This window comes from Lithobates pipiens, unplaced genomic scaffold (assembly GCF_037356315.1).
Source record: "Lithobates pipiens isolate NorthernLeopardFrog02 unplaced genomic scaffold, aLitPip1_a1.2 Scaffold_56, whole genome shotgun sequence".
In the NCBI taxonomy this organism is placed as follows: Eukaryota; Metazoa; Chordata; class Amphibia; order Anura; family Ranidae; genus Lithobates; species Lithobates pipiens.
The window spans coordinates 1,078,269-1,098,120 of NW_027507878.1; the positions used below are offsets into that span (position 1 = coordinate 1,078,269).

General features: G+C 45.7%; 1 protein-coding gene across 1 annotated transcript in view; it reads right to left on the minus strand.

Moving 5' to 3' along the window:
• Positions 1–2,534: 2,534 nt before the first annotated feature.
• Positions 2,535–19,852, minus strand: part of ARHGDIB (Rho GDP dissociation inhibitor beta) — a 39,792-nt gene continuing 22,474 nt past the window's right edge. Inside the window, exons 3-6 of the mRNA XM_077467455.1 lie at positions 11,000–11,083; positions 6,174–6,250; positions 5,996–6,059; positions 2,535–3,632 (exon numbers count right to left, since the gene is read on the minus strand). Coding sequence (XP_077323581.1) covers positions 3,427–3,632; positions 5,996–6,059; positions 6,174–6,250; positions 11,000–11,083 — 431 coding nt within the window. The 3' untranslated portion in view covers positions 2,535–3,426. The remainder of the gene's footprint in view (positions 3,633–5,995; positions 6,060–6,173; positions 6,251–10,999; positions 11,084–19,852) is intronic.

Consider the following 19,852-nt stretch of genomic DNA (forward strand, 5'->3'; position numbering starts at 1 on the left):
TGAACCATCTCCATTGAGAATAATAGATTTTTTTCCCCCTCTAGCGTTTTGTAGCTTCAAGATACAAAACGGTCAGGTGTGAATGGGGCGCAAGTGCAGCGGGTGTGTAAACATTTATTAACAAAGGAAAACAATTAGCAAATTAATGAAATTAATCAAATTTTGCTTATGATGGTTCTAAAAAAAAAAAAAAAAAAAAAATTCCCAGCTGGGGAGGACACCAAAGAAAAACGCCACAACGGATACACTGGATATGGGCTGGATGGCACCTACAATACCCAAGAGAGACACCAAAGGGGGTGACAATCTAAGTGCAGTAAAGTGGAGAATCGGACACAGAACACAATTGGCAACTCAGCGTTTGGATGATCTCATGCATTACAGTCATTGGTGGGCATCTGCAGCTGGGAGGAGGAGGTATCCAGGATTCCAAAGTGGCGCTGACCCTGCAAGGGGCGATGTGTGGTAGCTGGGGAGACACGGGACAGGAAACAGGAAGCAGCACAGGTGGATTGATGGAGCACAGAGGAGGATAGGAAGGAAGTGACATCAAGGGGGCATGGCAACATGTTTCGGGACCAAAAAGGTCTTTCAAGAGAGCTTGTCTCCTTTTTTTTAATGTTTTCACGCCCAGTACACTTAGTCTGTGTTCTTTGCTTTTTTTTTTTTTATACCATTTCTTGGCTTACTTTGTCAAGACAACAAACTAGGCAATTTAATACTGCATTAAAATAAAAATGGCAAAACCTTATTATAAAATATAACAAAAGTGCTGCAAAATTTAAAAAAAAGGGTAAAAAGATAATAGAAATTCAGCATTGCTATAAATATTTATTATTTGTTTAATATATTAGTTATAAATATTCAGCATGTTGAACGTTACTGCCAAAGGGACCACTGGAAACAGACAGGTTCTCCATAAGAAGTACAGAGGCCACCAGTCACCCAAGCACACTGTCAATAAAAGGTCAGTCCTGGGAAGTCTTTAGTATTTTTTTGTTTCCTATTATTTTTCCCAAATCTTTAGTATTTATTGCTCACGGACCTTAACAGGAGAGGGGTCTTGGGTCATGGAATACTCCACACTATAAAATAGCAAAAAATAAGCCATCTAGGTTCTCAATATCAGCCTCTTTGGACACAACTGGGGATGTCAGTATTTTCAAGCCCCCACAACTGTAGACCATAGGGCAGTCAGTCCCTCTCTGCTTCTATGCAACTATCATTCCCCATCACGGTTCTAACTAAGGCCCGATTCACACCTATGGCATTTTTAGTGCATTTTGCAGATTTGCACTACAGAACGTTTTCCATAGGAAACCATGCTAAATGGACTGTAGTGCAAATCTGCAAAAAGCACTAAAAATGCCCTAGGTGTGAATCCAGCATTAGTGTCCTAGGAGCTGTCTGCCATCAAGTCTCCACAGGCAGATCCTTAAAAAGGGGAAAGTGGCAAAGTCCTCCTTCAGACCTGGACTCGAGCAGTGTTCTTCAGCAGAAATCCTCTTTTTAGGTGTCCTCCTTAGACCCTTAGCGCTGCAAATGCTGACGCCCAAATGGTGGTTTCTTGTCTTAGTGATTCCCCCTCCTAGGGGCAGCAGCTCCAGGAGCTGCTGGAACTCTGACGAGAAAGGTCTTCTCTGGGCTCCTGCACATTTATCACCTCCCCAGCCACGTTCTGGATGCCTCTTTCCAGGGGCATGATAAAATATTCAAGATGATCACTTGAATCTCCTGCCTTATACTTCTGGAAACTTCTTCCAGAGGCAGGGAGGAACAATCAAACTCTCAGCCTAGAAATCCTGAGCAGAACTAAATCAATCAACCACCACGCCACTGATTAAAATGGAGCAAAAAAACAAAAAAATTTCCCAGCCACCTAACTGGGGGGGGGGGGGGGGGGTTGTGAAACAGAAGACTTACACTTTGCCTTCATGTGTTTTAAAGAGGAAGTAAACCCTCATGGGTTTACTTCCTCTTTCATTCCCTGCAAAGGCAAAGCATAATGGACTACTATGCATCGCATCGCATAGTAGTCCATTATGTGTCACTTACCTGACACAGGAGCCAGCGAAGTCACCGATGTCCCCTGTAGTCCGGCGCATCCATCTTCTCGGTGGGGTCTCGCAGCTCCGCCGCTGTCATTCGGCGAAGCCGCGATGACGTCACTCCCACGCATGCGCACGGGAGCCGACACGCGCGGCAGCTCCGTCATTGAAGATGCTGCGCTCAGTGCGCCACTGTCTACGGCGCATACGCCGTAGACAGCGGTGCCTGTCTTCGGGCAAAAATCTCCTAAACCGTATAGGTTTAAGAGATATTTCTTGGACCTACAGGTAAGCCTTAATCTAGGCTTACCTGTAGGTCAAAGTGTGTTGTAAGGGTTTACAGCCACTTTAATATATGTGTCAAAGTCAACTTTCATGCAACACAAACCTCAACCCTGTAAAACCATGCACAAACACCGTAGGATCCCAATAGACAAAAATTCCCAGGCTGTAGGTTTCCATTGAAAAAGGGTATCAAAGAGGAAATTACCAAATAGAATTTTATTATTGCATTAGATTTTAGCACAGACATTACAATTTACAGTAAGACTTTTCATGAAAAGCTCCAGAGACCATTCATGGGTGGGGGGGTCAGGTTGAAATATAAAAATTTTCAAAGCTATGTGTTAATATTTTAGGAAGCCCATCTAAGGATGTATTTGTGAACATGTTCCTCTGGTTGTCCTCTTTCTGCCTTTACAATAGATCTCAACCAAGATATTTTTGGTTTTTACATAAGCTGCATGGAGAACTCCTGCCTACTTTTTTTCTGTGGTGGTCAGGAAACCATGTGACCTCCCTGCCCCCCTCCTTCCCTAGAACTGCATGGTTTGGAGGCCATCACTGAAGAACAAACATGTGCACACCTAAAAATATACCACACTATGGGATAGAAGACCTGGAAGCCAGTGGCAGTGGCAGAACATGCAGTAGTTGGGGAGCTTTGCTCGTTATCACAATCTTGCGGGAAAAGGCAGTTCAAACTTTTTAGTCATAGTAGATGGGTTTGGTCATTCAGCTGATGGAAAATCCTTAGACATTAAAAATCACTTGTTCATATTTCAGATTAAAAGATTATATTTAATTGTCCCATCAGAACTTATTTCTACCTGGTTGGTCAGTGACTGTAAATATATATCAACATCAATAACCAGATTTTTTTATGTTCAATGCATTTGGGCAAGGGATTTCCTGTAGGAGGGACAAAAACACATTCATCCATTTGGTCAAAAATGAGCAAGCAGATGGATCAAATTGGTCCACATTTGAGTAGCTTTATGTGTCTCTGAGCTGGAAGGTAATGAAGCACATTGGGTGGTACAATACAACGAGGGGGAAATAATGCACACTGCGGACACTTGTTGGCCAACGCGGGAATTTAGGAGGCGTCATCCCACTCCTTACGGATGGACAGATTCCACTCCCAAGTTAGGTGGTTGTGATTGTCATCGTCGGTGAAGAAGGACTTGTTGTGGTACGTTCCTCGCGATAACATTCCTTTGGGGGCTTCTTCTAAGGGGGTCAGAAACTCGTACTCTTCGGCTCGGGGTCCGTAGCTTCCCACCATAAATGTGGCTTTGGCAACTGTGAGGAATAACCAGATAAAAAAAAGAATTGTCTGGAAACAGCCACAGAAATTGCAAATAAAATGTAGGACAAAAAGGCAAAAACGAAGAAGAAGAGCAAAAAGCATTTGGCTTCAGGGACCACTGCTAGCTCTGCAGTTTCTAGACTAGTTCCTCATTGATTGCAAAAAAATAAAAATAAAATATTTTAGATCCCCAAAACGGCCAAGTGCAACAAGTGAGGAACCAAACTAGAAACTGCAGAGCTTACAGTGGTTTCTGGAACCAAATGCCTTTGGTTTTCATTCCCAAGTGTGACCATAGATAGATTTCCTGAGAATGAAGGGCTGGGAAACATCTACCTGTCCTCAAACGCAATGGAACCCGCCTACGTGTGTTGTGTATGATGGATGGTTGCAGCACACACACATGATCATTTAACTTCCTCCAGTCCAAACCTCTTGCTTCCCCATCACACAGATGGAAAATGTTGTAGTTTTCTAACTAGTTCTTCATGTGGTCGGAAGTTCTGGTTATTGCTTGCTAGAGCAGCCCAAAATTGTTAAATCCTTGGCCTACTGGAACATCAGATGAAGGGTAGTATCGGTTAGTTTGTGGCTATCTTAAGGCCAAATATTGCTTTGACAGCAGACGATTGCTTGTGCTACATTCCACCTCCTGTACTATGCAGAGTAGTCATTCCCTTTTCAGTGCTTAGTATCCAGCCCCCTTTCGATACTCCCTAGCCAATATAGGGTTACAATCATACTGGGACTTCTTGGAGAAAAGTGGCGTATGGATTTTGTTGCAATTTATTTTTCCCATAAACATGGGGGACTCTAGGATCACCAATCAGCCAACTTTGTAAAAGTCTTTTATTGTCAAAACAAATAGCTCCTCATCAACATAAGATAAAACAGTCCACAGCTACTGGTATACAAAACTACGGCTCACCGCCACCAACACTTGTCCCTCAATAGGGTTTTAAAGTCCCCACCTGTTCCAGGGTTCCAGAAAGTTAACAAGAGCCTAGCAGGGTCTCCGCTGTTCAACAGCCTACATTCTTCTCACAACTGCACCTCACAGACACCCGATGACTCCTTACTGTTCCTTACCAGCCTCATCCATAGGCAGGCTAAGCCTTTCAAGGCCAAAGTTCCCGCAATCAGGGTGGGAAAGCTCTTTCCAACCCAAAGCTTTCCAGTTCCATGTAACACTCTTGTTAGGGTCCTTTCACACAGAGCGGATCAGCGATGATCCACCCCTGTGGACATCCGCTTGCCCAGCGGGGATCTCTCCGTTGATCCCCGCTGAGCAGGAAGATGACAGGGCCATCTCTGCACACTGTGCAGGGACAGACCTGTCAGAGTGCCGCTCTCCCCTATGGGAGATCCGATGAAGACGGACCGCAGTGTCCGTCGTCACCCGATCCGATGACGGATGGAAAAGTAGTTTTTTTTCCTCCGTCACACTTTTTCGGATCGGAGCGGGTCGGGTGTCACCTCTATGGAGCATCTGTTCAGGTCCGCCTGAAAAACTGACAGGTGGACCTGAACGGATCGGTAGTGTGAAAGAGGCCTTATATAATATAAAATATATCAGCCATCAAACACCAGCCAACGGAATAGGGGCTGGGCGGGCCGCTCAGTGTATGTGGCCCCGCCCCCTTTCTCAAGCAGCACAATCGTTGGCTGGTGTTTAATAGCAAGGGGGCAGAGCCACATACACAGAGCATCCTACCCAGCCCATATCCCACTGGCTTGTGTTCGATAGGCTAGCTGTTCGGTCCTGCCCACCCACCACATCAGCGATGAGTTTTGACAGCTGGTCTCTGCAAGCAGTGACATCACATTAGAGCCGGTTCACACTGCGGGCTAAGCGAGGCGACGCGACTTGCCTCGCCTCGATCTGACAAGTCGCCCCCGTTCTGTACAATGGAACCGTTCTGAGAGGAGCGACTCGAGTCGCTCCGACTCAGAAAAAAGGTTCCTGTACTACTTTCGGGTGACCTCGGGGCGACTTGCATTGACTTCTATACAGAAGTCATCTGCAAGTTGCCGCTGAGGTCGCGGCAGGTCGCGGCGAGGCAAGTCGGTGTCGCCTCGCATCGCCTGCAGTGTGAACCGGCCCTTACAGTTTCAAGCACTGAGCGGCTCTTACATGCCTCCCCGACTGCTCCATGTGAAACCATCTCACAGGCAGCTCCCTATACAGTCTCTTGCAGAATTTTATAGCAGATCTCAGGACACGCGTTAGGGTGTTCCCAGGCACACCCTGTGCGCACGCCTATGCCTCCCATCCACGACCCATTCCTGGTGTCCTGTACACCTAACCCCTTTCAGATTTTGGCAACAAAAATAATATTTGCCAGCAGAGATTTACCTTTCACGCTGGTCCTGAAGGTGTGCTGCACATACTTTAGTCCGGATACGATCTCTCTGCATACCTGCAAGACACATAGCAAGTTTTTTTAGTTCTTTATATTACAATAAAATGTAGCTAAGCGTGTATTGTAGCGTGTATTGTAGTTCATAAAAAAAAAAAAAAAAAAAACACTAACCGTAAAGTGGATTTTCACTCGGTACTCTGAACCTTCTTTTAAGACAAACGTCGTCTTCTTGAGTTTCTCCAGGTCCTCTGCAAATGATAACCGGAGATGAAACAGAATCCGTACCGACTGCAAGAACTCTGTCACCCTTATATACTAATACCAAAGAGCGATGTGTAACGCACCACGACTGACGGCAACCAGTAAGAATTATTTTTGATCAAGATTATTGGGGGCATACAAAGTAGGATTTATCTCATGTCATCTCAGAATGCACAAAATGTTCAACCTTGAGGTGGATGGGCTACAACAGGAGAAGACCATATCAGCGTCCATTCCGGTCAGCCAAGAACAGAAAGCCGAGGCTGTGGTGGGCACAGGATACCCAAAAATGTACAGTCACAGGACTGAAAAATAAATGTGTGGCGTGCCCCCCCCCCCCGAAACTTTTCCATGGAGAATAAATAGCACAACTACCATTCTACTCTCCACACCAGGGTGCTAGGTGTAATCCTGGACTCCAACATCTCCTTTCCACACCACATCCAATCCCTATCCAAATCTTGCTGCCCTCACTGCCATAACATTTCCAAAATTCACTCCATGTTAACCAATGACACCAACCAACCTACTAATTCACTCTTGTTATCTCTTGACTATTGCAACTCCTTCTCATTGGCCTTCCGCTACACAGGCTTCCCCCCCCCCCAGTCTATCAAGAATGCTTCAAGAGTCATCAACCTTCCCAACCACTCCGTGTCCTCCACCCCTCTCTGCCAATCCCTCCACTGGCCTCTACTCATCACGTCAATTCCCTCCACTGGCCACTACTCATCACGTCAATTCCCTCCACTGGCCACTACTCATCACGTCAATTCCCTCCACTGGCCACTACTCATCACGTCAATTCCCTCCACTGGCCTCTACTCATTGTCCTCCACCCCTCGCTACCAATCCCTTCACTCAGTGACCACCACCTCCAACTGCCAATCCCTCGATTGGCATCTACTCACCCATTGAATAAAATTCAACATACAAAGCCACCACACAACCCCCCGAGCTACATCACCAACCTCGTCTCAAAATATCACCCAAACCGTCCTCTCAAGACTTCCTGCTCTCCATCACTCTACCATTCTCACCTACTGGACTTCTCCAGAGCCTCCGCTGTCCTCTGGAATTCCCTAAACCAATCTGTCCAGACACCTCCTTTAGGCGATCCCTGAAAACTCATCTCTTCAGGGGGAGTCTATCCCTCCTCCAACCAACACCTGAACTTTTACTTCCTCCATCAACTCACCCCTTATTATTACCTTTTGTATCATTTGTTCCTCCCATTAGGATTGAACGCTCTCAGGAGTGGCACCCCGCTAACCTTATTTGTCTTGAATTGTGTTGTAACTGTCCCTGAGCAAACTGTTGGTGGTGCTGTATGAATCCTGAATAATAAGAGGCTGGTCCAATGAATTCAAAATTTCTGCTGGGGGGGGGGGGGGGGGGCGGCGGGCGCGGAGGAGGCATAGATGGTACAACACAGTCATTGCATCTGGAGCCAATAGTACACCTTTGGGCAGGGCTGGACTGGGACAGAAATCTGGCCCTGGACTTCATCCAGACTGGCCCACTTACATTTTGAGTGTCCCATCACCATCCCCCTTACAACAGAGAGTCCCATCACCATCCCCCTTACAACAGAGTGTCCCATCACCAGCCCCCTTACATCAGAGTGGCCCACTGAGCCATCGGCCCACCGGGAAACTCCTGGTAGTCCCGATGGCCAGTACATGCCTGCCTTTGGGCAGGGCTGCGGTCATAAAATCATGGGGTTCCATACAGCCCCCCACCTCTGAAAAGATCAAAATGAATATTTTCACTAAGATGCCATGCTTACGATGCTGCCATGGTATAAACCAGGGATATGCAATTAGCGGACCTCCAGCAGTTGCAGAACTACAAGTCCCATGAGGCCATAGCAAGACTGACAGACACAAGCATGACACCCAGAGGCAGAGGCATGATGGGACTTGTAGTTTTGCAACAGCTGGAGGTCTGCCAATTGCATATCCCTGGTATAAACTATACCCTCACCGATGAATACCCATTCAGTTGCATAGTACTGCTCCGCAACCATGTGGAGTTAAAACAGCCAGTGAGGGGGCAATATAAAACATTTGCATAAGTCCCCAAATTATTTTTTTTTTATTAACTTAGAATTACACATTTATATACACATTTCTTTTTTAAACAGACCCCTGATGTCTGAAGACGGATTCATCAGTCCCTTGTTCAACCTCAGCTGCACTGGATCCACACGTGTCAGCAATAGTGCAGTACGGTCGGCCCTCCTGCTCGGCAGAACTGATGGGGCCCGGCCTGGTACAGGAGGGCTGGCTTTACTGTCTTATTAGCAGCCCTGCCTTTGGAAAGCGATAGAACGGGTGATTTGCAGCATAAATGTGCGGCTGAGAAATCTGCAAAACTTCTCTTATTCAGTAACATCAACATAAAATCCTAAAAATGAAGGTTTGTGGATTCCATGGCATGAAGAATTAAAGGAGTCTCTACCTAGCGTTAGTACTCACTGGGTGTATAGCATTTGTGTGTACTTCGATTTTTTTTTTTTTTTACCAAGATGGGCTCCTGCGATCTTTTCACAATCAAGGTTATTACACAGCAAAGGAATACATTCCAGCTGCTAAAAAGTAGAAATAAAACCCAGGGATCCACCTGCTGTCTACAAATGGTAAATATAAAAAAAAGGACCAAAAAAAAAAAAAAAAAAAAAAAAAGCCCACACACACTGTTTATCTTGGTCAAAACAAATAAAATGAGAATGCAAGCAATACTATTTTTTATAATTATTAAATAGAATTAGTATTACTTGCATTCTGTCTTTTTTTTTTTTGACCAAGATAATAAGCGTTTTTTGTTTTTTTTTTGAATAAGAGAATGCAAGCAATACTAATAAATTATATATATATACAGGTCCTTCTCAAAAAATTAGCATATTGTGATAAAGTTCATTATTTTCTGTAATGTACTGATAAACATTAGACTTTCATATATTTTAGATTCATGACACACAACTGAAGTAGTTCAAGCCTTTTCTTGTTTTAATATTGATGATTTTGGCATACAGCTCATGAAAACCCCAAATTCCTATCTCAAAAAATTAGCATATCATGAAAAGGTTCTCTAAACAAGCTATTAACCTAATCCTCTGAATCAACTAATTAACTCTAAACACCTGCAAAAGATTCCTGAGGCTTTTAAAAACTCCCAGCCTGGTTCATTACTCAAAACCGCAATCATGGGTAAGACTGCCGACCTGACTGCTGTCCAGAAGGCCATCATTGACACCCTCAAGCAAGAGGGTAAGACACAGAAAGAAATTTCTGAACGAATAGGCTGTTCCCAGAGTGCTGTATCAAGGCACCTCAGTGGGAAGTCTGTGGGAAGGAAAAAGTGTGGCAGAAAACGCTGCACAACGAGAAGAGGTGACCGGACCCTGAAGAAGATTGTGGAGAAGGACCGATTCCAGACCTTGGAGGACCTGCGGAAGCAGTGGACTGAGTCTGGAGTAGAAACATCCAGAGCCACCGTGAACAGGCGTGTGCAGGAAATGGGCTACAGGTGCCGCATTCCCCAGGTCAAGCCACTTTTGAACCAGAAACAGCGGCAGAAGCGCCTGACCTGGGCTACAGAGAAGCAGCACTGGACTGTTGCTCAGTGGTCCAAAGTACTTTTTTCGGATGAAAGCAAATTTTGCATGTCATTCGGAAATCAAGGGGCCAGAGTCTGGAGGAAGACTGGGGAGAGGGAAATGCCAAAATGCCTGAGGTCCAGTGTCAAGTACCCACAGTCAGTGATGGTCTGGGGTGCCATGTCAGCTGCTGGTGTTGGTCCTCTGTGTTTTATCAAGGGCAGGGTCAATGCAGCTAGCTATCAGGAGATTTTGGAGCACTTCATGCTTCCATCTGCTGAAAAGCTTTATGGAGATGAAGATTTCATTTTTCAGCACGACCTGGCACCTGCTCACAGTGCCAAAACCACTGGTAAAGGGTTTACTGACCATGGTATTACTGTGCTCAATTGGCCTGCCAACTCTCCTGACCTGAACCCCATAGAGAATCTGTGGGATATTGGGAAGAGAAAGTTGAGAGACGCAAGACCCAACACTCTGGATGAGCTTAAGGCCGCTATCGAAGCATCCTTGGGCCTCCATAACACCTCAGCAGTGCCACAGGCTGGTTGCCTCCATGCCACGCCGCATTGAAGCAGTCATTTCTGCAAAAGGATTCCCGACCAAGTATTGAGTGCATAACTGAACATAATTATTTGAAGGTTGACTTTTTTTGTATTAAAAACACTTTTCTTTTATTGGTCGGATGAAATATGCTAATTTTTGGAGATAGGATTTTTGGGTTTTCAGGAGCTGTATGCCAAAATCATCAATATTAAAACAAGAAAAGGCTTGAACTACTTCAGTTGTGTGTAATGAATCTAAAATATATGAAAGTCTAATGTTTATCAGTACATTACAGAAAATAATGAACTTTATCACAATATGCTAATTTTTTGAGAAGGACATATATATATATATATATATATATATAAGTTTATCACCTGGTAAGTCATGACTAAAAAAACAAAAAAAAAATGGTCAAAGTTTGTTTTAACTTAGGATGGCCCTGGACTTAGAAGAAGAGATGAGATAGTTTGCACAGAAATATTAATTTTGGATTAGCCTGGGTTGTTAGCCCCATAATATATTTTATTTTATTATATATATATATATATATATATTTTTTTTTTATCACATGAATGATGTCACCTACGGGTGAGGTCCATGGTGATTGGTGCGGGGGCCGTGTTGCAGACCAGTGTGAGTCGGGTTACCTTTACATTTGGAACTGATGGATCTATAACAAAAAAAAAAAAAAAAAAAAAAAAAAAAAAAAAAAAGGAAGAAAATTGAATATCAATAAACATTTCAATAATTGTCAATGTATCAATTGTTTTTCTGTAAAGAATTGCTTTACTACACAGTAGACATGTGCATTCGTTTTCGTCCGAATGCATTTTCGTCCGAATTTCAGCTATTTTCGTTTTCGCTTTGACAAACGATAACGAAAGCACAAAATCCGAAAAACGAAAGATCCGACATAAATAAATGCTTTATTTTCGTTTTCATTGTTACAACAGTTCGATATAGAATAGGAGATTCGACGTGACTCACAACAATCTGTGTCTATAGAACCTTTGGTCGAATGTGCCTAACCTTACCTCTATTAGTCCAAGATTATATAGAGAAAATATTCGACAGAGAAAAAAGATTTGACAGAGAGAAAAGATTCTGCAAGTTACTGTCCTAAAAAGTGTTTGGGGACCCGGGTCCTGCCCCAGGGGACATGGATCAATGCAAAAAAAAGTTTTAAAAACGGCCGTTTTTTCGGGAGCAGTGATTTTAATAATGATTAAAGTGAAACAATAAAAGTGTAATATTCCTTTAAATTTCGTAGGGGGGGTTGTCTATAGTATGCCTGTGAAGGAGCGCATGTTTCCCGTGCTTAGAACTGTCCCTGCACAAAGTGTCATTTATGCAGGAAAAAAAGTCCTTTAAAATCACTCGCAGCTATAATGAATTGTCGGCTCCGTAATACAGAGAACACTCATTGAAGGTCATTGATAAAAAAATAAATAAATAAAAAAAAAAGCGTTGGGGTCCCCCAAATTCAATTACCAGGCCCTTCAGGTCTGGTATGGATATTAAGGGGAACCCTGCCTCAAATTTAAGAAAAAATTTGACGTGGGGTTCCCCCTAAAAATCCATACCAGACCCTTTATCCGAGCACGCAACCTGGCAGGCCGCAGGAAAAGAGGGGGGGACGAGAGAGCGGCCCCCCTCCCTCCTGAACCGTACCAGGCCACATGCCCTCAACATTGGGAGGATGCTTTGGGGGTCCGTGACCCCTCAAAGCACCTTGTCCCCATGTTGATGAGGACAAGGGCCTCATCCCCACAACCCTGGCCGGTGGTTGTGGAGGTCTGCGGGCGGGGGGCTTATCAGAATCTGGAAGCCCCCTTTAACAAGGGGACCCCCAGATCCCGGCCCCCCCCCTGTTTGAAATGGTAAGGGGGTACAAAAGTACCCCTACCATTTCACAAAGAAAGTGTAAAAAATGGTTAAATAAAACAAACACACTTTTGAAAAATTCCTTTATTAAAAATAAAAAAATAAAAAAAAGATTCCAGCGGCGGTAATCCACTCTTGCTATCCAGCGACGGACGGTCATCTCTCCAGCGATGTCTCATCTCATCCAGCGCAGCGAATCCTTCGTCCTTCTTCTGTCTCCTCCACGGAGACACTGCACGGTGTCCTGGTACGGCCTGGTACGGTTCAGGAGGGAGGGGGGCCGCTCTCTCGTCCCCCCCTCTTTTCCTGCGGCCTGCCAGGTTGCGTGCTCGGATAAAGGGTCTGGTATGGATTTTTAGGGGGAACCCCACGTCAAATTTTTTAAAGTATGCTATATAGTATATATACTAGCTCCGTCGAATCTTCTTTATACATTCGACAGACACCATAAGCCTTCAAAGACAGATTCGACCGTAATTCATGTGGATTTTCGGACGAATGCAATTTTTGAACGAAAAACAAAATAAATAAAAACGAATTTCGGGAGTAACTAAATAAATTAAGCTTTCGGACGAAAACGAAATTCCGAAACGAAATATTTTACTCTGCACATGTCTACTACACAGGTGTTGCACAGAATGTACAGAGCCTTAACCACTTTCAGACCGGACCATTTTGCTGGTAAATGACCAGAGGTCTTTTTACACTTTGGCACTGCGCTGCTTTAACTGGTAATTGCGCGGTCATGCAATGTTGTACCCAAACAAAATTTGCGTCCTTTTCTTCCCACAAATAGAGCTTTCTTTTGATGGTATTTGATTGCCTCTGCGATTTTTATTTTTTGCGATATAAACGTAAAAAGACCGCAAATTTTGAAAAAAAATGATATTTTCTACTTTTTGTTATTAGAAAAATCCAATAAACTCAATTTTAGTCATACATTTAGGACAAAATGTATTCAGCCACATGTCTTTGGTAAAAAAAAAGTCAATAATTGTATATTTATTGGTTTGCGCAAAAGTTGTCACATCTACAAACTAAGGTACGTTTTCTGGAATTTACGCAGCTTTTAGTTTACGACTGCCTATCTCATTTCTTGAGGTGCTAAAATGACAGGGCAGTACAAAACCCCCCCAAATGACCCCATTTTGGAAAGTAGACCCCCTAAGGAAATTGATAAGAGGCATGTTGAGCCCATTGAATATTTTATTTTTTTGCCTCAAGCGATTGAATAATGACAAAAAAAAAATTTTTTTTTTTTTTTTACACAAAGTTGTCACTAAATGATATATTGCTCACACATGCTATGGGCGTATGTGAAATGACACCCCAAAATAAATTCTGCTGCTTCTCCTGAGTACGGGGATACCACATATGTGGGACTTTTTGGGAGCCTAGCCGCGTACAGGGCCCCGAAAACCAAGCACCGCCTTCAGGCTTTCTAAGGGCGTAAATTTTTGATTTCACGCCTCACTACCTATTACAGTTTTGAAGGCCATAAAATGCCAAGATGGCACAAAACCCCCACAAATGACCCCATTTTAGAAAGTAGACACCCCAAGCTATTTGCTGAGAGGCATGTTGAGTCCATGGAATATTTTATATTTTGCCACAAGTTGCGGGAAAATTACAAACTTTTTTTTTTTTTTTTTTTTTTTTCACAAAGTTGTCACTAAATGATATATTGCTCATGCATGCCATGGGCATATGTGAAATGACACCCCAAAATAAATTCTGCTGCTTCTCCTGAGTACGGGGATACCACATATGTGGGACTTTTTGGGAGCCTAGCCGCGTACGGGGCCCCGAAAACCAAGCACCGCCTTCAGGCTTTCTAAGGGCGTAATTTTTTGAGTTCACTTCTCACTACCTATTACAGTTTTGAAGGCCATAAAATGCCAAGATGGCACAAAACCCCCACAAATGACCCCATTTTAGAAAGTAGACACCCCAAGCTATTTGCTGAGAGGCATGTTGAGTCCATGGAATATTTTATATTTTGCCACAAGTTGCGGGAAAATTACAAACTTTTTTTTTTTTTCACAAAGTTGTCACTAAATGATATATTGCTCACGCATGCCATGGGCATATGTGAAATGACACCCCAAAATAAATTCTGCTGCTTCTCCTGAGTACGGGGATACCACATATGTGGGACTTTTTGGGAGCCTAGCCGCGTACGGGGCCCCAAAAACCAAGCACCGCCTTCAGGCTTTCTAAGGGCGTTACAGTTTTGAAGGCCATAAAATGCCAAGATGGCACAAACCCCCCCCCCCAAATGACCCCATTTTAGAAAGTAGACACCCCTAAATTTAGGGGTACACTAGTGAGACTAGGTAATAAATGGCGGGTGCCCTGAAACTATAAAAAAATAACTAACCAACCAGCGTCACCTGTAACAGTTATATGGTGATCACTGGTGAAAGGGTTAACTAGGGGGCAATCAGGGGGCTTTATGCGGTAGTATATGGGGGTCCCTGGCGCTATAAAAAGCTGCGGCGAACCTAAATACCTACCTGCCTAACTAGCGTCACCTGTGACACTAATACAGCGATCAGAAAAACGATCGCTTATTAGGCTGGGTTCACACTGGAGCGATGCGGGAACGCCACGAATGCGCGGCGGGTTCCCGCATCGCATGCCTCCCGGCGGCAGTTCACACTGCCCTATGCGAACTGCTGGGAGTGTCAGTGAAATGTTAATGACACCCCCAGATCAGTTCGCATATCGCAGTGCGATCTGCAAACTTGGATCGCATGGTGTGAACACCCATGCGATCCGATTCTGCTGCGGACCAAAAAAAGGGTCCCGTGCGAGTTTGCGGCGGGTGCGGCGGGTGCGACACGAATTCAGCCATACTATCTGTATAGCTGAACTCGAATCGCACAGAGATCGGATGTGATTTGCACTGCAGTGCGGTGCGAATCACATCCGTTCTCATAAACCGCTGCAATGTGAACCCAGCCTTAGTGACACTGGCGACGGGGGGTGATCACGGGGTTAAACCTTTATTGGGGGGGTTAGGGGGGTACCTTAGAACTAAAGGGGGCTAACCCTAACTGCCCTAACAGTTATTAGTCACAAATGACACCTGCCGGGTGATCAGGGGGTTAAACCTTTATTAGGTAATAAATGGCGGGTGCCCTGAAACTATAAAAAAATAACTAACCAACCAGCGTCACCTGTAACAGTTATATGGTGATCACTGGTGAAAGGGTTAACTAGGGGGCAATCAGGGGGCTTTATGCGGTAGTATATGGGGGTCCCTAGCGCTATAAAAAGCTGCGGCGAACCTAAATACCTACCTGCCTAACTAGCGTCACCTGTGACACTAATACGGCGATCAGAAAAATGATCGCTTATTAGGCTGGGTTCACACTGGAGCGATGCGGAAACGCCGCGAATCCGCGGCGGGTTCCCGCATCGCATGCCTCCCGGCGGCAGTTCACACTGCCCTATGCGAACTGCTGGGAGTGTCAGTGAAATGTTACTGACACCCCCAGATCAGTTCGCATATCGCAGTGCGATCTGCAAACTCGGATCGCATGGTGTGAACACCCATGCGATCCGATTCTGCTGCGGGCCAAAAAAGGGTCCCGTGCGAATTTGCGGCGGGTGCGGCGGGTGTGGCGGGTGCGGCGGGTGCGGCGAATGGCTGAACTCGAATCGCACAGAGATCGGATGTGATTTGCACTGCAGTGCGGTGCGAATCACATTCGTTCTCATAAACCGCTGCAATGTGAACCCAGCCTTAGTGACACTGGCGACGGGGGGTGATCATGGGGTTAAACCTTTATTGGGGGGGTTAGGGGGGTACATTAGAACTAAAGGGGGCTAACCCTAACTGCCCTAACAGTTATTACAGTCACAAATGACACCAATGCAAAAAAAAAAAAAAAAAAAAAAAAAAATGACATTGGTGTCACTGTGACTGGGGGGCAGGGGTAATTGGGGGGGTGATCGGGGGGTAAAGGGGGGGTGTGAGTGTGCCTGGCATGTTCTACTGTGTGTGGGATGTGTTGGTGCAACTCACTGATCCGCTCTCCTCCGTGTCGGAACGAAAAATACCGACACGGAGGAGAGAATACATCACTTCCTCTCCTGTGTTTACATTACAGGAGAGGAAGTGATGTCACCGGGGATTTCCATTCGTCGGGAGCGATCGCGAGGGGGTGGCCATGAATGAATGGCCGTCCCCTCGTCCGGGATCGCTCCCGAACGAAAACCGACCGCCGCAGGCACCGGGCGGGGGCCCGATCGGGCCCCCGACCCGCGGGAGGCAAAACACGTACATCTACGTGCTTATGCCTGCCCGTGCCATTCTGATGACGTAGATCGGCGTTAGGCGGTCGGCAAGTGGTTAAAGAGGAAGTAAACCCTGATGGGTGTTACTTCCTCTTTTTTTCCCTGCAAAGGTAAAGCATAATGGACTACTATGCATCGCATCGCATCGCATCGCATAGTAGCTCATTATGTGTCACTTACCTGACACAGGAGCCAGCGAAGTCGCCGCTGATCCCTGTAGTCCGCCGCATCCATCTTGCTGGTGGCGTCTCGCAGCTCCGACCAATGACAGCGGCGAAGCCGCGATGACGTCACTCCCGCGCTTGCGCACGGGAGTCGCGTCTCGCAGCTCCGCCGCTGACATTCGGCGAAGCCGCGATGACGTCACTCCCGCGCATGCGCACGGGAGTCGACAAATTAGGCAAATCCATTCTTGGACTTGCCACATTTAGTGCGCCTGTGCGCCGCTGTCTACGGCGCATGCGCCGTAGACAGCAGTGCCCATTTTCGGGCAAATATCTCCTAAACCATATAGGTTTAGGAGATATTGCTTGGACCTACAGGTAAGCCTTCAACTAGGCTTACCTGTAGGTCAAAGTGGTCTGAAGGGGTTTACTTCCTCTTTAAAAAAGTATTCATACCCCTTGAAATTCCCCACATTTTCTCATGTTACAACCAAAAACAATTGTATTTTATTGGGATTTTATGTGATAGAACAACACAAAGTGTCACATAATTGTGAAGTGGAAGGAAGATAAATGGTTTTCAAAAATTGTATTCTCCTACATTTTTTTTTTTTTTAAACAAAAAATTAGCACATATTGGATTAGTTTAAGCAAAAGTTATCGCATCTACAAAATAGGGGATCGATTTAGGGACTTGAATTTTTTTATTATTTTGCTGGTAATGGTGGCAATCTGCGATTTTTAGCTGGACTGCGGCGGACAAATCTGACACCATTTGACACTTTTTGGAAACCAGTGACACCAATACAGTGATCAGTGCTAGAAAAATGCACCGTCACTGTATAAACAAACAGTCAGGAAAGGGGTTAACACTAGGGGGTGATCAAGGGGGTTAAGTGTTTCCTAGGGAGGTGCGTTCTTACTGGGGGGGGGGGGGGGGGGGCGGCGCAAGGACTAACAGGGAGAGGGATGTTTCAGATCACTAGGAACAGTAAATCTCGCTCTCTCCTCCCCTGGCAAAACGGTGATCAGCCTGGTTTACATTGGCAGATCCCCGTTCTGCCTCTGTGAGGAGTGATTGCGGGTGGCCGGCGCACGCCCACACAATCACATGTATGGACGAAGGTACGGGTATATTGGTTCGCAGCCGAGCCGCCTTGTATATCAGTCGGCAAGTAGTTCGGTCATAATGTGTGGGGCGCATCGCATACTAGCACATGAGGAGAGACTTGCCTGAAATGAAGCCTCCCAGCGGCACGCCGTCACCACTGAAGGCGCTTCCATCTTCACCCGCTCTTCCTTCTGGGTTTGCGGGCTTTGAAGATATGAATGGCTGAGCCAGCGATGGCGGCACTCCTGCGGGTGCACACGGAGTCACTGCTTACGGCACGGCTCTGAAGGAATGGCACGGTATGCCATGCGTCGGTGACGTCACCAGCTGCAGCCATAGTAAAAATCTTCTAAACGGCGCACGTTTAGGAGATATCTACTGTACCTATAGGCCGGGTCGGTGCTAGACTATTTTGCACCATAGGAATACCAGCTACTGCCCCCCCCCCCCAAAATAAAACTTTACACACTGCCCCCCTGCATATAATGCCCCCCCCCCCTTTAACCCTACACCTACACTGTGATGATTGTTGCCCCCTCATTAAACTGACCTGAGCCGCCATGCTGGACACAGCAGGCAGCACATGGCTGAAGTACCCGGTCTGTCCGTCCCTGCTCAGTCCCACCGCAATTTCACCGGCAGCCATGTTTGTTCACCTGCCCCTCTCCCCCCCCCCCCGCCGACTCAGGTTCTCACTTTGCAGGTTAGTGAAGGTCCGGGAGAGGGACCCCGCCAGGTGCAGCACATCCATCAGCCACCTCGCCGTACCTGCGCCTGAAATCCTCCATGTCAGCTTGCAGCGGCTGCATGGCCTCCCGTATAGCTGACATTCCCTCTCCCCCCTCCGGTACAGTCCTGCAGACCGGCCACGCCAAGACCCCCACCCCCACGCTGGCGGGCAACGACAGGCAGCAAGTGGGGCTTTGGGCTGACTTCAGCTGCGGTGAGTGGCTGGGAGGGAAGGCGGCTCTAGGATTGATATGTGGAACTGCCTGGGGCAGCGCCCTAGGTGGCAGTGTGCCCTAGGCAGGGGCCTAATGGTAGCATCAGCTCTGCCTATAGGTCAGCCTTACCTATAAGTAAACATTATACAAGGAAGGAAGGGAGTTTCCTCCACTTTAAGCTTTGCCAAAAAAATAAAAAACCTGGAAGCTGATTTCTATGCACAAAGGAAAAATAAACTGCGCTTGAGTGAGACCGCTAAACAAACAAGAAAAAGGGGGAAAAAAAAAAAAAGGGTGCAATAATCTATAAAGAAGGCAGCAGCAGTAAGTGAGATACAAAGAGCTGCGCCAACAGGGAAATAATTTATACCCAACTACCCAGAATAAAAATAAAATTTTAAAGATTATAAATGGTTGATATTTTTTATTTTTTTATTTTGAATGTATCAACCATTTATAATCTTTAAAATTTCTTTTTATTCTGGGTAGTTGGGTATAAATTATTTCCCTGTTGGCGCAGCTCTTTGTATTTCCAGATTTCTATGCACAGCTGCACCAGATTCTGTACTCTCCAGTTTTAGTAAAATTAACCCCAATGTCTCCACGGGTGCAACGATGATATAACAATGTCTCCATGGGTGTAGCAGAGCGATGTAGAGAACATACAATGTAGAGAACATACAATGTAGCATTTTGCAGGAAGAGTTGTGAAATGTCCCCTCCGCTCTTCCTGTAGCAGACCGCACATCCTGATTGCAGAGTCAGCTCAGTGTACTGGGAATGCACGGAGTGTTTCCTCGGATAGGACTCGGCTCATCTTGTCCCTTTATTGCAGGTTCCTTTATTGAGAGCGGGGGGGGGGGGGGGGGGGGCACACGTACACCCCAAATCCCATGGTAGAAAACCTCACCGATGAATACCCATCCAATGGAATAATCGCTGTTCTGCAAGTGCTCCACAAGCATGAGGGGGTAAAACAGGCAGTGAGGAGGCAATAGAAAACATTTGAAATAGTCCCTAATTTTTTGTTT